This window comes from Lissotriton vulgaris, chromosome 5 (assembly GCF_964263255.1).
Source record: "Lissotriton vulgaris chromosome 5, aLisVul1.2, whole genome shotgun sequence".
In the NCBI taxonomy this organism is placed as follows: domain Eukaryota; kingdom Metazoa; phylum Chordata; class Amphibia; order Caudata; family Salamandridae; genus Lissotriton; species Lissotriton vulgaris.
In genome coordinates this window covers 26,320,827-26,341,080 of record NC_141693.1, presented here as the reverse complement: position 1 = coordinate 26,341,080, position 20,254 = coordinate 26,320,827, and the positions used below count along the sequence as shown (strand labels likewise).

At 46.3% G+C, this 20,254-nt stretch overlaps 1 protein-coding gene across 1 annotated transcript in view; it reads right to left on the bottom strand.

Annotated features, from left to right (window-relative positions):
• Positions 1–1,762: 1,762 nt before the first annotated feature.
• The window catches only part of DHX16 (DEAH-box helicase 16), a 164,635-nt gene continuing 146,143 nt past the window's right edge, over positions 1,763–20,254 (bottom strand). The window contains exon 21 of the mRNA XM_086920703.1: positions 1,763–2,647. Coding sequence (XP_086776829.1) covers positions 2,519–2,647 — 129 coding nt within the window. The 3' untranslated portion in view covers positions 1,763–2,518. The remainder of the gene's footprint in view (positions 2,648–20,254) is intronic.

Here is a 20,254-nt window from a genome sequence, read left to right as displayed (position 1 = left end):
ATTTAACACCTATGGGCTTGGCTAATCGTCTGCTGGCTTTACATGCATTCGCTGACTCTCATTTTATGAAGATTAATACATCTAAAAGTAAAATTATGTGTATTGCAGGGAAAAAGAAGTGTCGATCTGAAAATTTTGGATGGTCCTTAGGCGGCCAGAAAATAGAGGTTGTCAAATCCTACACTTTTTTGGGTAAAATAATTGCGGCCAATTTGAGTGAGAAGCCCCATATCGAGCATAGTTCACGTAAAGCTCTCGCTCATGGCAAAGGTTTGAATTCCCTTTATCTCGCCACTGGTAAAAGACACTTCTCCTGTCTTCTTGAGGTGTATAGGGCAAAGATTCCTGCTACGATATTATACGGAATAGAACTTGTAGAGCTAAAGCACTGGGGTTTCTGCCACACAATTGAAGGGAAACTCCTAAGATCCTTATCTACCCTCAACACCGCGTGCTCCTTGGCCGCATGTAGGCTCGAGTTTGGCTTCAGGAGCAGCTGGGTTCAGGGACTATGTGCTCTGATAAGATGGGTGGCATGCTTGGCCAGAGCTGAACCGGGATCGCTGAGAGCTCTTCTCAAGGGAGAATTGTTGGGCAACTTTAAAGAGTTCTCCCGAATAGTAAGGAACTTTAGAAGAGCTGTGTCACTTCTAGAGTTAGATGAAAGTGTTTTATTCTTACATTCGCCGGCCCAGCTAAAAACCCTGCTGAAACAGGCATCGTGGGAACTCTGTTTTAAAACAGATAAGAATGCATTACAAGAAAAGGGGGGTTGTGATCTCCTTCTTAATTCTTATTGTATGAAGTTTTCCCAACCCTATGCCACATGGTGTCCGAAGATTGTGGTTTTTGTTAAGATATGACCTATTGCCTCTAAATCTACTCTTATCCAAATGGTATGGATCCTCTCGGATGTGTAATTTCTGTAATATGAGTGTTCAGGATCGAACTCATGTGCTGCTAATATGCCCTACACTCCGACTATTGCGGTTGAAATGGCTAAAGCCAATATGTCTCCAATTAGGCATTTCCAATGTAAATATCTTCCTGCAAGCTTTGTATTTCCCGCCAAATGAAATGTTTTGCTTCTATATTTTTAATTTTTTTAAAGGTTTTTTAGCTATTTATTAAGGAGACACGGAGGTGTCTGGTGTTGATGATTCTTGTCTATCGTTAATCGATGCAGTTAGTCTTATGATTGTTGTATTGAATTTTTTCTTTTGTATGAAATTTGTATTGTGTATTTTATGTGGCCCTCGTTGAGAGCCAAAACATAATAAAATAACATTGAATTGAGGTGAGTGTCTGTCGCCGACATAAGACGCCCACAAAACATGCAAGTTTTGAAGCCCGAAGGCATTCGCACACTGTTCCACCAAAAAGAAATGGGGAAAAAAGGGCCCCAAACAGGCCTGTAGTAAGGCCCGGATCCGTGTTGAACGCGGAAAAGGAAAAAACTGACATATGCGCGCCAGGGCGGGTTTTATGTGACCTCGCTGACGTCACGTATGAAGACGACACCTGGGCGGAGCCGCGTGATGTTGCCCCCCGGCGAGCAGGGATACTGTGGCAAAAAAAAAGTTTCCGGATCCAGTCTCACGCCTGGGGATAATTCTACGTGAAGGAATCTGCGGCTAGTAGTCTCTATCAGATCCTTTCTTTAAAAAGGATAAATTGGTCAAACAAGGTCCACCTGAACAGAAGTCACTGGAATCCTGGGTATGGTAGTAAGTTCACTAATTGCAGAACAAAGGAACACTTCTTCTTGATTTAATTTTTTTAAATTCATTAAATAAAAAAAATAAATCACTGTTGTTGCTAGACTGCATATGGAAGACAAGTGCAGATATCACTACAGCCAGCTTGACTGCACTTGGTTTCCCTACATGTGCAGGGTAGCTTGGCTTTAGAAACATCCCATTGTCCATAAGAGAGCACACCTTTTCAGCCACTTTTACTCTTCATCTGTAGAGAGATGCTAGCTGAGGGCAGTTTACACAGTAGTGTATAATACAACCACAACCCCAGTAACCCTACTGCGAAGTCTCCTCAGTCCAAAAAGGGTGCAGACAAATTGCACTCTTTCATGGGGTAGATCTCAAACTAGTGCTGGAGGAGGTCTAATACCTACAGGGGTGCCCAGCTCCAGCAGATTCCACCTGGTAGGTATTCCGAGGTCACCTCCCACATTCAGTTTTGCCCAAGTGAAGAGGACACACTTCTTATTGGGGAACAGTTTGGACCTCAAAATTTACTGCGTATAAAAACTGTCCAGGTGAAGTGGGTCATTTTCTTTTGGTGAGGGTCGTACACCCGGCTCTGCCTTTATCTCCCCACCCCAGGAAAACCATTGGGTCAGAGATGAATGGTTGTCCTTCGGCATCTGGGGTATCCCTGACTCCTCTCGAGGGTGAAGTACTTGTCCAGTGCAGCTGGTTCAATTGCCTTGGTGGGTCTTTCTATGTCCTCTTCGCTCTTTAAAAAGGTGAAGTTGGTACTTTCATTTGGGCAGAGTACTTCAGCCCAGCTCTTCACGTGCCTTGCCCACTTGCTTGGGCATCTTCTTACTGGATGTGTCTTCTAGCTCTTTGGATTTGTAGTAGTGTGGGGCCACCTCCAGAAGCCAGCTGCTGTCGATCTCAATAATCTACAGGGGGAGAAACCAGATAAGGTAAACGAGACCTGAGGAAGAAGGTACCTCTCGGGTCGATTAGATAAACACAATCAGAGCAAATGTGTAATGGTGGGATTCATGCTGCAGCGATCCATTGAGTTACACTACACATACAAACAGCTCTAATCGTTTCGCAGACCATTCACCTTCAGAAAAGCAGCCCTAACCCTTGATTTACACACACCATGCACGCTCGGGCAAGCAGCTACAGCCCATGGGTTACACAACCACACCTTGCAACCTTAGGCAAGAGGGCCCTAAATCTTCAGACACACACACATACATACACACACCCCCTCACCCTTATGTTAAGCACACTGTGCGCCCTCAGAGCACCAGCCCTGCACCTTGGGTTGCACATACATTTGTATTTGTATAGTGCGTAAATCCCGCGTAGGTCTCAGAGCGCTTGCAGATGCTAGAAAGGAGAACCAGTACACCAGGTAGCTAAAAGAGCCATGTTTTTAGGAGTCTTCAAAATCGCATGTGGTTGGATTCGGTCCTGATGTTTAAGGAAAGGACATTCCAGGCATCTGGGGCTAATTTGGAAAAAGACCTATCACCATTTCTGACCATGCGAACTTTGAGAACAGTGAGGAGACATTTGTTGGCGGACCGAAGGGATCTGACTGGACAATGGTTTACAAGTTTCTTCTCTAGGTATTTAGGGCCAAGTCCATTTAAGGTTTTGTGGACTAGGCAGCAGACTTTGAAGTGTATGCGCTTTCTGATGGGGAGCCAGTGAAGAGTTCCAAGATTGGGCACGGATGGGGAGCGGGAAGGGAGATTAAGAACCATTCGGGGAGCGGGAAGGGAGATTAAGAACCATTCTGGCTGCGGTGTTCTGTAGGACCTGAAGTTTAGCAAGGAGACTCTCATTGGTGGATGCAAGTAGAGTGTTACCATAATCCAACTGGCTGATGATAAGGCCTTGGACTAGGGGCATACAAGAGGAAAGGGGAATCCATTTGAACATTTTCTTTTAGGCTACGCATCAGCCCGAAGCTTGAGTGCACAATCTTGTTGACATGACTGGCCATGGACAGTTTGTCATCAATTGTCACTCCTAGGTTGCGAACTGAGGTCTTGGGAGTGGGAAAGGGTCTTAGTGATGGGGGCCACCATTCATGAGTCCAGTGTTTGTGGGCGTTTCCAAAAAGCACGATCTCGGTTTTAACGGCAATAAGCATTAAGAAGTTTTTCGTCATCCAGTCTTTGATAGAGGTCATGCAATTCTGGAATCTCAGTTTGGTATTGCAGGGGTCAGGGCCTAGGGTGATCAGTAGCTGTGTGTCGTCCGCATAGGACACTGTGTCGAAACCATGCTCCCTTATTACCTGTACTAAAGGGGAGACATATAAATTAAACAGAGTGGGCCTCAAAATTGATCCCTGGGGCACCCCCTTATTGTTAACTTGGCTATTAGAGGTGAAGGGCCCAATTTGCACCTTTGAGAGCCGTTCGGTTAGGTAGCTTTTGATCCAGAGTAGGGCTGGACCTTCGACACCCATCTCCAGCAGGCGCTCTAGGAGAATGCTGTGAGAGATGGTGTTGAAGGCCGCCGAGAGATCGAGCAGGACCAGGATGGCGGACTGTCCAGCATTGAGTGTCAGCCTGATATTATCCACAATCTCTATCAGTGTGGTTTCAGTGCAGTGGTGTGCCCTGAATCCTGACTGAGATGGGTCAAGCAGCTGGTTGGCCTCTAGGTGTCTTCACAGTTGCTTGGTAATTAGGGATTCCATGACTTTCCCAAATATTGGTAAGAGGGAGATAGGGCGGTAATTGGATGGCAGTTTAGGGTTGGCCAAGGGTTTCTTTAGGATCGTCGTATAATGGCCTGTTTCCAGTGAGAGGGGACAGAGGAATGGGATAGTGAAAGATTGAGTGTTTTTGTGAGATCGGCGATTAGTGCAGACGCAATTTTAGCAAGTAGGTCAGTAGGGGATCCAGATTTGATTTTGTTCAATGAGTGAGCAACCTCAATATCTGAGAATGGCTGGAATTCTTTGAGGACTGCGGGACGAGGAGGGGGGGGATGTGTCAGCCTGGTTGGGGGAAGTTGGTTACCAGTGTGTTGGCTATCGTGGGGAAGGTTTCATGAATAGTGTTGATTTTATCCTGAAAATAGGATGAAAGGGTGTTGACCCAGACCTGGGATTCAACGGGAGGAGGCTGGCATGTCAGAGGGTTAGTAAAATCTTTAACTATTTTGTATAGTCCTCTGTGTGAGTTTGCTGCCAGCTTTATCCTGTTCCCCAAGTAGTTTTATTTAGCTGTAGCTATCTCATTCATGTAATTTCTGTGTTCAGTTTTGTAGTTTTGTCTATCTGTTGGCTCCTTAGTAAGTCGTCATTTGTGTTCGGCGGTCCTTGCTGCCTTTTTGGTTTTGTCTAAGTCAGGGGTGAACCATGGAGAGAGTTTGTAAGACCCCTTGGATACCTTTTTGGGGGCAATTAAGTCTAAGGTGGAGGAGATAGCGTGATCTAGGTCGGTTGCTGCTTTATTGGGGTCAGTGTTTTTAGTGATGGACGGGGGAGAGAAGTGGGTGGTGAAAGATTCAATGTTGATCTTGTTCCAAGGCCTGCCCCATTTCACGTGGTTTTTAACTGGTTGTATTGAGGTGGTGTGGATAAAGAACCTAATGACAAAGTGCTCTGACCATAGGACAGGGAGCGTTTGGTCGAGTTCGTGAATAGGAGATCTAGTGCTTGGCCTGCAATGTGAGCAGGGCCAGTTGCTAGCATGTTTAGACCTAATGAATTAATGCGGATTATGAGGTCACTGGTGTGAGGATCTTGGGTTAGTTCCGCGTGAAAGTTAAAATCCCCTACCAGGATAAAGTTGCCAGAGGCAAGGGTATGAGGGGCTAATTAATATAAATTTCTTTATTAGGTTTTTGTCAATTATAAAACCATAAAAGCAGCAATATGAAATTTACAGCATTAAAAACAATTCATACAGAAGATAAATGTCCTTTTAAAGATTCCTTCGATGTCTAATAATACATTTTAAAAAGTTCAATACATGATAGCAGGTGCGCTCAGAGTCTAACATCTGCAGAAGGATCATGGCCGGACGGCATTGTCTAAGGCCCCAGTCTTTTAGTAATGAGAATAGCCAGGTTCTCCTGTGGGGATGGTAGTATTTACAAAACAGTATCGTATGCATACATGTTTGAACAGAAGTCTCATCACAGGGGCATGCAGACAGTTTTGGTTCCCAAGTGTTCGTTTGCAGGAAAGCGACAAGTCTGTGAAACAGGTTGAGTCTGAGTCTAGTTAAGAGCATCCTCTCATATGAGTTAATTTCCAATGCAAGATAAGGCTGGATTTGTAGCGATAACTGTACCATGTTTGCGTGTTGTACAGATTGTTTGTTTGAGTGCAGGGTAATTCTGAGTGACTCAAGATGGCTCATTGCTTTCAATTTCATCTCTTTCTTGCTTATCTCGGTCAAAGATGGTGGACTGAAGTAGAATCTTTCTAAACCCATGTCCATAAAAAAATCGCTTCACGTAGGTAAGCCAGGCTATTCTGTGCACGTTATCAAGGGCCTTTGAATCCTCTATGATGGCTTTAGTCAACATGTTCTTATCAGAGAGCCATATGCGCCTCCAGAGTAGTAATGGCTGTACTTTTATTAGGTCCTCAATGTAGGGGATTCCCAGTTCCATGTGACATGCATATGTGGATGAACACTTGGGGGCGGATAAGAGGAATCTGGTGAATGAGTTCTCTGCTGTTTGTAGAGATGCGGCATCGATATGTCCCCAAACGCCAGCCCCATATAGGGCAGTGGATAGGCATTTTGCGGAATAGATTTGCAACATCTCCACTGGGGATTTCCTTCCGAGTCTTTGTGAAAAACTAATCAAAGCAGAGTTGGCTCTTCTAAAAAGGTGCCTTCTCGACTCAATGGCAGCTTTCCATTTTAGTTTCTCGTCGATCATTATGCCCAGGTAGGGATATTGTGGTGTTCTCTCAAGATTTTGGTTGTTGAGGGTGATGTTCTTTATCCGGTTACTCCCTCCACCGGCCACCATTACAAACGTTTTTTTCACGTTTATATGTAAGTCCAGTGCGCCCATGAAATCAGCGTATTTGTTTAAGGATTTCTGTAGTTCTATGGGGGTGCGAGCCAGAATTACCGCATCATCCGCATAGAGCAATGCCAGGATCATGCGTTGGTTGATTCTTGGGAGGTCCTGCGCCCCTCTCAGCATCCTCTCTTCCAACCCGTTTGTATACAGGGAGAAGAGGAAAGGGGCTAGGACGCACCCCTGCCTGACTCCTCGCTCTACCTTGAATGACGGAGTGAGCTCACCCTTTGTCCCGTAGCGCACTCTCGCAGTGGCATTCGTATACAATTCCCTTAGAAAGTCCAATAGTGGAGGATCCACCCCCATGTTCCGCAAAAGAGTCCATAGCTTTGAGTGTGATACGCAGTCAAAAGCAGAGGACAAGTCCACGTACACCATGTACATTGTCCCCTGCTTTGCGTGGATGTACTTGGACACAATTAGACTTAGATTAAGGGCCTGTTCGACGGTTCCGAACCCTTCTCTGAAACCAAATTGAAGGTCCGATAAAATGTTACCGTCGTCAGCCCATTGTTGCAGTTGTTCCAGGATTACTCTGCCGACTACTTTTCCTGTGGAATCTAATAGAGAGATCGGTCGGTAACATTTAACGTCTTGTCGGTCCCCCTTTTTAAAGATGGGGACCATAATGGAGTTGGACCAAGACTCCATTAAACCCAATCTCGCTGTTGCAGAACATACTCTGGTGAGTATAGGGGCCCACAGATCCGGATGTTGTTTGAAGAGATCCACAGGGACCCCGTCTGGTCCTGGAGCTTTGCCCCCTTTGCTTAGATTTAGTGCTTGCATTACCTCAAGGATATCAAACTGAATGTTTATTGGAAAGTCGACAGGAGGATGGGAATGAGTTGTTTCTTCATTGGAAGATGTTAGTTTGAATATATGGGAGAAGTGTTGTACCCATGTTTCCTCTTCTATCGCTACGTCAATTTGAGGTCTACTGGAGTCAGAAAGAAAAGGGGTTTTCACTGTCCGCCAGAAAGACTCACTGTTTTTTGTGAGTGAGCTTTTATGTAAATCATTCCATAAGGATTGTTTTAGCTCCTGTTTTCTTTGTTTCCTGACTATTTTGTAGTGATGTCTTAGGTGTTTAATCAGTTGTATGTCTCTTTTTGGTTGCCTGAGAGCCTCTTTTAATTTGATTAGAGAGCTCGTACATTCGTGATTGAACCAGCCTGGGATTGTTGGATTATTTCGGTTATTTGATTTATTTTCCCTGGTCAGCATAAGTTTGGTTTTATCCAAAATGATCTTGAAGTTTTGAAGGACGGTGTTGTCATCAGACTCCAGGTCTAAGCAGTTTATTATGTTAGGATATAGAGTCTTTATTATACTACTGCTTAGTTGGGTTGGATCCGTCTTGCCCCATTTCACTGTGAAACCATTTGGTCTGCCCACTTCTATCTGATTTTGAGAAAGAGTGTGTGCAATTAGGGTTGTCCGTGTTGGGTGATCTAGTAGATCCGGGTCCACTCTAAGTGCGGAATGATCACTTAGGTTGTTTGCCAATAGGATAAAGTCCGTAGTTAGCAGTCTCAGCCCATCCGTTGTTAGGATATAGTCTACAGTGGTCTCGTGTCCCCGCCCTAGATATGTGGGGTAGAGAGTATTATCATCCGGATTTTGCTTGTTTATTAGTGACAATTCCAGGTCTGTGAGGAGATTGTTCATCGCTTCCCCTTTACCATCGTGTGAAAAATGGGCAAGGGGGTTGTCGTGCTCGTCCACTATCCCACAGTTAAGATTGTTCAGATGTGGGCAGGGATGGATATTAAAATCTCCTCCCCATAATAAGTGAACAGTTGCCTTTCTACTATATGTTCTGGGATATCTAGCGATTTTTTCCTGGATTGTCTGAAGAGTTTTGATGAAGTATTCTTCTTCTAAGTTGTTGTAGAAGTTTACTAGGATGACGATAGCAACTTTGCCAACTGAGAAGGAAATGAGTTGGAAGTTTGGAGAGTGTTCGATTTTGAGGAGTTTGAGGCTAGGAATTGTGTTAGCTATGTAGGTGATCAAACCCCCCTTGGGCCTACCCGCAATACTAGGAATGGCTGGGGAAAAAAGGGTTTTGTAGCCTGCGATATGTAGCTCTTTTACTGCCCATGTTTCCTGGAGGCATATTATATTTCCATCCTCGAGGAATTGAGCTGCTGAGCCATCTTCTATCTTGGGACGAAGTCCCGCTATATTCCAGTAAATGATAGACAAAGATCGTTGCCTGTTGTCTTGTCTTATGATCATTTTCCTTTCGGGGACACTAGATAGAATATTTGGGTTGTCATTGGTAGATTCTGGTGGTGGTCAATCGACCATCTCCAGGCTACTGTATCGGTTCATTGTTGGTATACCTGACCAGTTTTCCCAGTACGGTGTTTCTCCATATCTAGGTCTAAAGGGCCGCTGTGGTGGGGCACCCCATTGTTCCCATTCTCTTCTTCTATTGCGGGGACCCATTACCTGCCATGGGGCTTCCTGTTGGTAGTAATTTGGGTCGGCCGACCACCATGAGGGGTCTGGTCCGTTCTGCTGTGGGGGGATTATGGGTCTAGCATTCGTAAAGTCCCAGGGCTGTGGAACTGCTTTACGCCACAAATTATCTTGTTCATTAAAGTGGCTGTTATAATGCTTTTTAGGATAAAAGAAGGAGAGGCTCTTTGTGTCTATTCCTCCACTTGGATTATGTTGTTCCCAGGAGCATATGTACTCGACAACCTTGGGGTCCTCGAAGGTGATGACAATACAGTCACCCTGTATTAGTTTTTTAGTGTGTCCCACCCAGGGGGTCCTCATGACTGTTGCTATCCTACTTGTCCAGTTAGGGGGAGAAGGGCGGTTCGTGTTTAGCCAATATTGGACCTTATTTTTTAGGGACCAGTTAGGCTCTGTTATCTCCCCTGTTAATTCTGGTACACCCGTCATTACGACCACGTATGGTGATGCTTCCGGTGGCAAATGCATGTAAGTTCTGCCATCGTTAGCTCCTCTAGTGGTACCTTTATTAACTGTGGGGTTTGGTTTGCTCTGGGGAGGGTTAGTAACAGCTGGTGTTTTTGGGGCTGGCGTGTTTACTTTTATTGTGTTAGTGGCTGTGGCTTTTGGGAGTGTGTCAGCGTTAGTAGTTGGTACTATTGTTACCGAGGGTGGTTTGCCTACTACAGAGTCTTTTGCTGCAGGTTGTGGTTTTGTTACAGGACGGGTTTGTGTAACTTTTTTGCTTTGTAGGGGGGGTGCAGATTGATTATTTGTTCCCTTTTTTTGGGGTTCAGAAATTAGGTTATGTTGTAGGGATTTAGTAATTTTTAGCATTTGGGTTTCTATATTTATTAATCTCGTTTCAAGAGGTTGAAATAGAGTTTTTAATACTGAGGTAATTTTGTTTACTAGATCAAAAGAATCTAATTCATTGCTGTGGGAGATGATAACAGGTGAACCTATGACCGTAGTATTTATATTGTTATTAGGGGAAGAATGGTGTACTAGAACCTGATGATTAGTAGGGTCCGCCACTCTAGGTGACGAGCAAGCCAAGTTAGGGGGCGTAATTAGATCAGTTGTCTCAGCTATTTCGATCCCATTAACTAGATTTCCTTTCCCTTTATCCTTCCTTTTCTTTACAGCCCCCTCCCTCCTCCCTCTTGCCTGTCTTACTTCTTCTGGCGTTTGCTCGTGTAGAAGTTCAGGTGTTTTTTCTAAGTCTGAGTTGGTAAGTGAGAGGGATAGTTGAGAGGCTGAGAGATCTACGTTGTTCGGCAGGCTAAGTCTCTTATTGTCTTGTGGTGGATCGACTAGGGCGTTTTCCAACTCTGGAGTTCTTGCTGTGGCCAATGGTCCCATAGAGGATCGCCTCGCGATCGCGAGATCTGTAGATACTCTTCCCTCTATCAGGCTGATGCTTTGGTCGATAAAGGTGTTAGCCTTGGCCAAGAAGTCATCCATTGGACCTAGAAGCTGTTCTTCAATGCCTCTCTTTTTTAGTTTCTTTAATTTGTTGCTCCTGGTATTCATTTTTCTTGGGATGGTTTGGAGGGGATGATCTGATTGGAATGCAGGAGAAGAAAGTAGAGATAATCAGGGAATTGGGGCTTAGAGGGAGTGACCGGCCCGGTCTCCCCACGGTCTCGAATGGCCACAAACGGCCCGCTCTTTGCCCGGTCTTCGCCCCGGTTTGCGTCCCGCGCATGCGTCCCGCGGTCCGTGGGGAAGGTGGAGCTAAGTAGGGAGTGTTGGGGGCGGGAAGAGACACCAGCTGCGCTGTGGTCTTCAATGCGCTGTGGATGCTGGGTCTCGCAGTCCCGTCCCGGTCCCCGCAGGCGGAAATCCCTCGTCGATTGCTCCAGGAGCGGAGCACCTCCGGTGGCAGCAGGCGGCAAAACAGGCAAGTGTCAGGCAGCTAACGGCTAAACAAATGGCACCCGGTGAGCAGGGTCCGCGAGCCGCTTTATGCCTGCGGGAGTGCTGGGGGCGGGAAGAGACACCAGCTGCGCTGTGGTCTTCAATGCGCTGTGGATGCTGGGTCTCGCAGTCCCGTCCCGGTCCCCGCAGGCGGAAATCCCTCATCGATTGCTCCAGGAGCGGAGCACCTCCGGTGGCAGCAGGCGGCAAAACAGGCAAGTGTCAGGCAGCTAACGGCTAAACAAACGGCACCCCTAGTGGCTAATGTCTCTATGAGTTTGTTGGCGAAATAGGTTTTGATGCCGGGGGGCCTGTAGAGGAGAGCAACTTTCCATAGCACATTAATTCCTGTCGCGAGGGAGACGATACACAATTCGCCCCAGTTGTCCAAAAAGGTCTCAATGACATGAAGTTAGAGGTTTGTCCTATAAATGATTGCAGTGCCACCTCCTCTTTTCCCGACTCTGTCCAGTCTGAATATCCTGTAGTCAGGAGGCAAGGCTACAGCGATGTCAGGTGAGGAGGAGTCGTGGAGCCAGCTTTCAGTCACCAGAAATATATCCGGTTTTTCGCAGTCTAGTAGTGACCATATTTCTAAGGCGTGCTTCGGGAGGGACCGAGCATTGCACTACAAACAGGTTAGTTTCGGTGAGGGTTTGTCGGGATTGGTTAAGGGTTGTCGGCTGAGAGCGGGGTGTTTCTGGTCTGGGGCGTACTATGATCAGGGCGGGGGGGCTGTATTCAAGGAGTCAAGCTCCTGACTTGTGTATTGTATTAAGGCCATCTGCTGGTTGTAATAGGCAAAGTGGTATAAAAGGGGGTGGCCACTGGATTCAAGATAGCCTGGCTGATCAGGATTATGAATCCGAAACCGGTCCCAGGATGCTTGTTTCCGGTCCAGGGAAGACATGGCTTGGCAGTTCGGACTGGACTGTTCCCATGAGGCACAGGGTCAGACTGATTTGCATATGGCCATGTCTAAACTGGGGTGGCTGAGTGAGCTAAAGAATGGTGATGGATTAAACCCAGATCAGTTGACTGGGGGGAGTGTTTGATTTGCTCAAACACTCTGTCCATCATCCCCTTTTGTAGCGGTTGTAATAGGCAGCCAAAGAAGAACTGAGGGGGAAAAAGGGTAGGGTACCTGGCGACTGTCAGGCGCGGACGGGCTTGCCTTTGGCGCGCCTTTGGCGCATCGCTGCGCGCGTCCGCTCGGCGCAAACCCAGTTTGAGAGGGAGTGGGCGGGACCGTGCAGCAGAGTGTGGAACGCTGACCTTGCGTTTCACACAGGAAGTGAGTGCGCCTCAGCGGTCCAAGATGGTATATTGCCCCTCCTTTCAATCGGCAAAAGCCGCGACGGACCAGGGGGACACGAGGACTCTAGAGGTAAGTATGTGCAAGCTGCGCTGTGGTAATTTCAGATTTAAAATACAGACCAAGTCGCTGTAAGCAAAAAAGGCTGTGCCAGTCAGAGCCTGGCTTAAACAATTAAAATAAGCAGTACTTTCCTTTTGACTGGAGGTTAAGAAGCATTTCTCACAAGCTCCTGGTGAACGGGGTTACCTTTCCGAGCATTAGTTTGTGAAGATTGCACCCTCAAACAAGCAGCTCTAACCCTTGGGATACTCAACATTTTGTACCCTTAGGCAAACTCCCCATGCCCTTCTATATCTGATAATGTTATCTAGCCTCAGATTCCTTTCCCTACTATTATTTCCAGGTGTCAGACTGGATCTGGATATCTTTAGTGAACAGTATGTGGTGTTGTTCACCTCCACGTGGCGTCCTTCACCTCCACGTGGCGTCCTTCGCAGTGTCTATACAGAAGCCACCCAGGCACTTTAACAGTTCTTTTATTTCCGTATCAGCCAGCGCGAATCCAGGAAGAGCTACCGTTTAGTTATTTTTTGACGTTTTGTAAAAGTCTTACCTCCTGGGGCCATATTACCGAAATGCCCTGAGTGCGCAACTGGAATTGCACATGCTTTGCGCGCACTCTGGGCACTTTGATCTCACAGAAGGGGCCGCAGACACTTGTGCGTCTCCTTATGTAACACCGAGAGCACTGGCGCACATAATGCGCCAGCGCTATTATCAGAGAGTGTTCCCTCATTAGCCTGGGGCTATTGGGAATCACTTTGGCTCTGCGCCCGCGCCGTATTACAGTCGTGGGACTCCGAGGCAAAGAAGCTGTCAGGAGGCGCATTGACAGTGCGCCACTTAAAACGTGAGGCGCCGTCAGTGCGCCCCCTGATGGCAACCCTCTGGCGGGGGGGAAAGGGGGTCCCATGGCCCCCCCCTGACATCCCCTTGCAGGCAGGTGTAGTCACTCACTACACCCACCTGTAAGGGGATTTCTAATGCCCCTTCAAATTGCAGGTGGGTTGTCGCCTGAACAGTGAAACACAGCACGGCTTCAAAGTAGCCTCCGTTTTTCACCTGAACGCGCTGCTCTGGGGCAGCACGAGTTCGTGGCTGCCCTAGGGCCAGCACATCCACTATAAGGCAGCGCATTTTCCTGTTTAGTGCTCATACACATACCGTCAATAAATGATGCACACGACTCAATAACGAGATCCACTCTAACTTATAAAAATAACACACATCTTTATGTGTATTTAGGAACCAGAATCAATCCAATCAGGTAGGATAATGTTACTTACCCAGTAAGCACCAGTTCTTGGCATGCAGAGCTGTAGATTCACATGCTTTGCATACTCCCGAGACCTAGTGTTTGGTCCGGATGTTTGCAAGTTGTTTTTCTTCGAAGAAGTCTTTCCAGTCACAAGGTCATAGTGTGCAGAGGGTGAGAATGGAATTAGTAAGAGTAGAATAGAGATGTCCATGCGTATGCAAGTAAAATAAGAATCTGCAACAACTATAGGTACCCGGGGAGGCAGGAGGGCGCATGTGAATCTACAGCTCTGCATGCCAAGAACAGATGCATACTGGGAAACATTATCCGTTGGAGGCATGCGAGCTGTAGGTCTCATGTTTTGTATAGACTATACAGCAGTAAACTCCCAAACCCCTGGCTAACCTCTAGCTGTTGCCGTTGTCTGAAAGAGTGCTCTAAGTACTGCCTGGCCTACATTAGCTTTTTGTCTTGCTAACACATCTACACAATAGTGTTTGGTGAATGTGTGCAGTGTAGACCATGTTGCTGCCTTACATATGCAAGCTAGGGGAATATTGCCTAAGAAAGACAAAGCAGTCCCTATTTTGCGGGTAGAATGCACTCTAGGGGGTATTGTTAAGGTGCTTTCACTTTTATATAACATGTCTGGATACATTTCACGATTCATCTTGCAATACCTGTTTTTGAAATGGGATTGCCTTTGTGCGGTGGCAAAAAAGTAAAATAAAGCTGTTTTGTCTTAAAAAAATCTTTTGTCCTTTCTACATAATACAGTGGAGGTCTTCTAACATCTAGTGAGTGTAGAGCCCGTTCGGCTACAGAATCAAGTAAAGGAAAGAACACGGGTAACTCAACTGATTGATGTGAAAAGCAGAAACCACTTTAGGATGCAATTTTGGATTGGTTCGAAGAACCACCTTGTCTTTTTGAAGTTGAAAGAAAGGCGCTTTTATAGTTAGTGCCTGGAGTTCACCAACTCTCCTTAAGGCAGTGATTGCAATAAGAAAAGCAACCTTCCAAAATTGGAGTTGACACCTGTGCATTGTTTCAAAGGGTGGACCCATTAACCTCGTAAGGTCTATGTTCAAGTTCCACACTGGTGCAGATGGGACTTTTGGTGGTATTACTCTTTTTAGTCCTTCCATAAAGGCTTTAATCACTGGTGCTCTGAATAGAGATAAGTGTTGTCGGTTTTGTAAGTGTGCGGCTACAGCTGCTAAATGCAATCTAATGGATGTGTCGGCTAGTCCAGATTGCTGTAAGTGTAAGAGATAACAGATGATGTTTTGCACAGAGGAATCAAGGGGATTGATATTATTATTGTTATAGAATAAAACAAACGTTTCCACTTTGCTGCAAACCACGCCCTAGTAGTAGGTCTCCTAGCCTCCTTTAGGTGGTAATTATAAATAACCAAACTCTATGACTTCAGGAGCCAAATCACTAAGTTCAGTTCTTTGGGATTTGGATGCCTGATTTCTCCATGGCTCTGAGTGAGGAGACTGGAGGGGAGATGTAGCTTTTGGTGTGGAACCACTGAGAGCTCCAGGGTTGAAAAGCCCTGTGGGAGCTATGAGAATCAGTGTGAGGGATTTTTGTCTGAGCTTCCGAACTACCAATGGAATGAGTGGGAGAGGCAGAAAAGCATAGGCAAATGTCCCTGACCAGTTCATCCATAGGGCTTTGCCTTTGGAGAGCGGGTGTGGGAACCTGGAGGCGAAGCTTGGGCATTTTGCGTTTTGAGCTGTGGCGAACAGGTCTATGCGAGGAAACCCCCATTCCTGAAAGTAGGGAAGAAGAATCTAGGGATGAAGTTCCCACTTGTGGATTTGCTGTCTCTGTCTGCTGAGTAGGTCTACAACTTGATTGTTTACTCCTGGAAGATGTTCTGCTAGGAGATACATTTTGTGATGCATGGCCCATTTCCAAATTGCTTGTGCTAAGGGTGACAGTTGGAGAGAGTGTATCCCCCAATGTTTTTGTATATAGTACATAGCTGTCATTTTGTCTGCGCGGACTAAGACAGTTTTCCCTATGAGGTAAGTTTGAAAGGCTTGGAGAGATAGAAACACTGCTAGTAGCTCTAAGTGATTTATATGGAGGTTCTTGTACTTTAGAATCCATAATCCTCGGATTGTGTGACTTTGTAGGTGAGCGCCTCAACCAGTGAGCGATGCCTCTGCGGTTAGCACTGTCTGTGGAACAGGGTCGAAGAGGGGCTGCCCTTTGGATACATTTTGTGGGTTCCACCACTGCAGAGAGCGATGGGTGCAGCCATCTACCAACACTAGACCAGTCAACTGACCCTGTGACTGGTTCCACTGACTTGCTAAGCATTCTTGAAGGGGATGCATGAGAAGTCTTGCGTGGGGAACAATTATAATGCAAGAAGCCATCATCCCTAACAGTTGCTGAAACTTTCTGAGTGTCTATAGTTGCTCCCAGATAAGTTTGCGTGTTGGAAGGCTGTAGACGAGACTTCAACACATTCACTGTAAACCCTAGTTGGTGAAGTAAGTGAATTGTGGTTTGAGTGTGTTGGAGACACTTCTGTTAAGTGCTGGCTTTGATGAGCCAGTCATCCAGATAGGGGAAGTCGTGGATGTGTTGTCTTCCCAGATGTGCTGCGATTACTGCCAGGCATTTGGCAAATACTCTGGGAGCAGTCGTGACTCCAAACGGTAGTACTTTGAATTGGTAATGACGACCTGCTATCATGAATCTGATGTATTGCGATGAGAGGGATGAATTGAAATGTGGAAATATGAGTCTTTTAAGTCTCGAATAAACACAAAATTGCCTTGCTGTAGAAGTGGGAACACTTATTGAAGTGTCACCATGTGAAAATTCTCAGAAAATATGTAGAGGTTTAGTTCTCGGAGGTCTAGAATAGGTCTCATGGAGCCGTCCTTTTTGGGAATGAGACAGTGCAGGGAGTACACACCCGTTCCTTGATGTTGTAACGACACAGGTTCTGTGGCTCCTTTGGACAGGAGAGATTGCACCTCTTGCTGAAGTAGATGTAAATGTTCTTGTGACATTTTGTGAGAAAATCGTGAAATGTTTGGAGGATTGTTGGTAGCTCCAGGCAATAACCATGTTGGATAATTCATAAAACCCATTTGCCTGTGGCAATAGATTGCCAAATGTGGAGGAATTGTAAGAGATGTCCCACGGCAGGTGTTAAATAATCAGGGGGAAGTGTAGGCAAGTCACTGCTTGTTGGGGGAGGGGGAATTAAGTTTTGTGAAACCTTTGACCCGACCTTTGCTGTTGTTCCCTCTGTATCCTTCTCTAAAGAAGCCCCTTGTAGAGGAAGATTGATTGGTTCCTTTGTAGGAGGTGGCAGTACTGTCTGAGGGCATGGTTTTGGACCCCCACAGTTCTAGGAGCGACAAAAGGAGCCCCGATTAGAGGGAGATTGCAGCGCTCCCATAGACTTGGCAACTTCTGTGTCTTTTTTCATTTTTTCTAATGACTTATCCACTTTGGGCCCGAAGAGATTTTCCTTGTCAAAAGGAGTATTTAAAATGGACTGTTGTACTTTGGGTTTGAAACCAGAAATCCTCAACCATGCATGTCTTCAGTAACACACTAGTGTTAATCTCTCTAGCTGCGGTGTCTGCAGCATCGAAAGTGCATCTAATTGACAAATTGGAGATGAGCTTCCCTTCCTGGACTAAATCTTGGGATTTTGCTTTGTGCTCATCTGGGGGGTGTTGTAGCAGTTGCTCCATTTCGACCCCGTGTGCCCGATAGTAGGGCCTGGGTGTTGGCAATGCAACAATGATGTGCTGCTTGGGCGGCTACTCGTTTACTGGGGGCGTCTAATAGTATTGACTCTTTCTGGAGGGAGAGCTTCTCCTGTAGTCTGTGAATTGGCCCGTTACGCGCATTAGAGACAACCAAAGAGTCTAGAGGTATTTGACCTTTAATAAAGACTGGATCTGAGAGAGCAGGCTTATATTTTCTTTTAATCAATTGTGAAGGGTGTGAATGCGAGCACGCACTGGATCTTAAAAAATATCATCGGCATGTCTCATCATACCTTTAACCATAGGTAGAGTGTGACTAGCACTTTGTGTGCTACTAAAGAGTTTCAAATAAGAAAACTTCCTCTAGAGATTCCTTGTGTAGCATACCCCATGATATTCTGCAGCTCTAGCTAGATATCCTACATTGTCGTCAGGAGCAGAAGGCTTTCCAGGAAAAGATCTGGGTCGTTGCCTATAGGCGAATCTGTGTTATAATCCTTCCAGGGGTCTATTGGTAAAATATTGTCCCCCCTCAGAATATACACACATAACACATTTACTTAATAGATGCTCTTTCATAATAGGATTATAAAGCCCATCATAGTCTTACACCTCAATAACTTCAACCAGCCACCTAGTGTTTTGACTGAGAAGTCAACAAAATCTACGTAGGTTTGACTCGAGGTTTTGCAAGTCTCTCTAAACCTGATCCTGTATTCCTCAGTGGTGAGTTCAAAGCACTCAATCACGGTACGGTTCATGAGATCATAGAATTCAGCATCTGTCTCAAAGCGTCAGGAGTCTATCCCTGCACTTTCTTGAAAAAAGCTCCCACAGTAGAGAACCCCAATTCTTTCAGAGGGATTAACCACCCCTAACTCCAGCATTTTGCCAACTTCAGCTCAGATTCTTTCCTTCACTTGGCCAGACTGTTTGTATTTTCAGGTCTGGTGGCTTAGTGGACTAACGTGTCCACTGTAGGGGCCTTTGTTTGACCTCATGGTCACAAGTTCAAATCCCAGCAGGTTCACTCAGCCTTTCATCCCTTCAAAGCGGTACAAAAGGGGGTGGTGATGGACGGAGCATCTGAACCAATCAAACACTCCCACCCAGTCAACAGATCTGGGTTTAATCCCTCACCGTTCTTTAGCCCACTCTGCCACCCCAGTTCAGACATGGCCATATGCAAATCAGTCTGACCCTGTGCCTCATGGGAACAGTCCAGCCCGAACTGCCAAGCCATGCCTTCCCTGGAACGGAAACAAGCTTCCCAGGACCGGTTTCTAGCATTCCAGCCGTCTTCAGCCCGGCTTGCTTGAGTCCAGTGGCAAAGTGAGCAAGGGACTCACGTCTGAGCATACCCTGCCACACGTATGGTGGCCAAAAGCGGTACAAAAGGGGGTGGTGATGGACAGAGCATCTGAACCAATCAAACACTCACTACCAGTCAACAGATTTGGGTTTAATACCTCACCGTTCTTTAGCCTACTCTGCCACCCCAGTTCAGACATGGCCATATGCAAATCAGTCTGACCCTGTGCCTCATGGGAACAATCCAGTGGCAAAGTGAGTCCGTGGCGGCAAACTGGGGTGGCAGAGTGGGCTAAAGAACAGTGAGGGATTAAACCCAGATCTGTTGACTGAGTGTGAGTGTTTGATTGGTTCAGATGCTCCGTCCATCACCACCCCCTTTTGTACTGTTTCATCCCTTCAAGGTCGATAAAATGAGTACCACTGAGTTGGGTAACAAACATCTGTTATTCAGCACCAAGATACCCTCCATGGTGAACGTGCGCTTTACAAATACACGTGTGTTATATCTTATTTTTGACAGGCTGACTGTCACCAGTGTCCACATCACGAGTACACCAGTGAGTCTGACCAGGGGTGAGGGAAAAGAGCCCAGCATACTGCCCCAGGACTAGACTACAGTCAGCTTGCAGTTGGGCAGAGAGGATGTCTGAGAAGACCACTCCATCAACGGATCCATCTTTATAACGGTGGGAGAGGAGATCAGGGAGAGATTCGCTCTTTTTCCTGATCTTGATCAGGGACCATCAGCCCGGTCATGGAAAGGTTTCAGGCAGTTTACATGGATGACCCTGCTAGTGCCTAGGTCAACTAAATAGGTGTCCTCACCTTTCCTTTGAAGGATAGGGTAAGGGACATTCCATTTGTCCCGGAGTGACCAGCGAGCCACATGCTCTAGTCTCCGTGCCTTCTGGCCTGGTTGGAACTCCACCAGTGCATCCTTTTGGGTCATACCAGAGCTTCTGGAGCACATGGCTGGCATCAAGGTTTATGGATGCTTTCTCCATATACTCAGCCATCCTTGAACGTAGGCCAAGCACACAGTCCACAATGTCTAGCTTATGCTCTTTGAGCGTCTTTTCCCAGCCTTCCTTTACTAGAAACAACGGTCCCCTCGCAGGATGACCAAACAGAACTTCAATGAGACTTAAATCTACTCCCTTCGGTGGCACTTCTCTGTAGGCCAAAGCAGGCATGGCAACAGGACAGCCCACCTCCTTCTGAATTGTTCAGGGAGGCCCATGATCAAGCCTTTCATGCTTTTGATGAATTGATTCCACATGGCCATTATGTAACCAGACATGAAGTTACTACCTCTGTCTGACACCAACTCCTTAGGAAAACTCACTCTTGAAAAGTTACTCAGGAGCTGGGACAG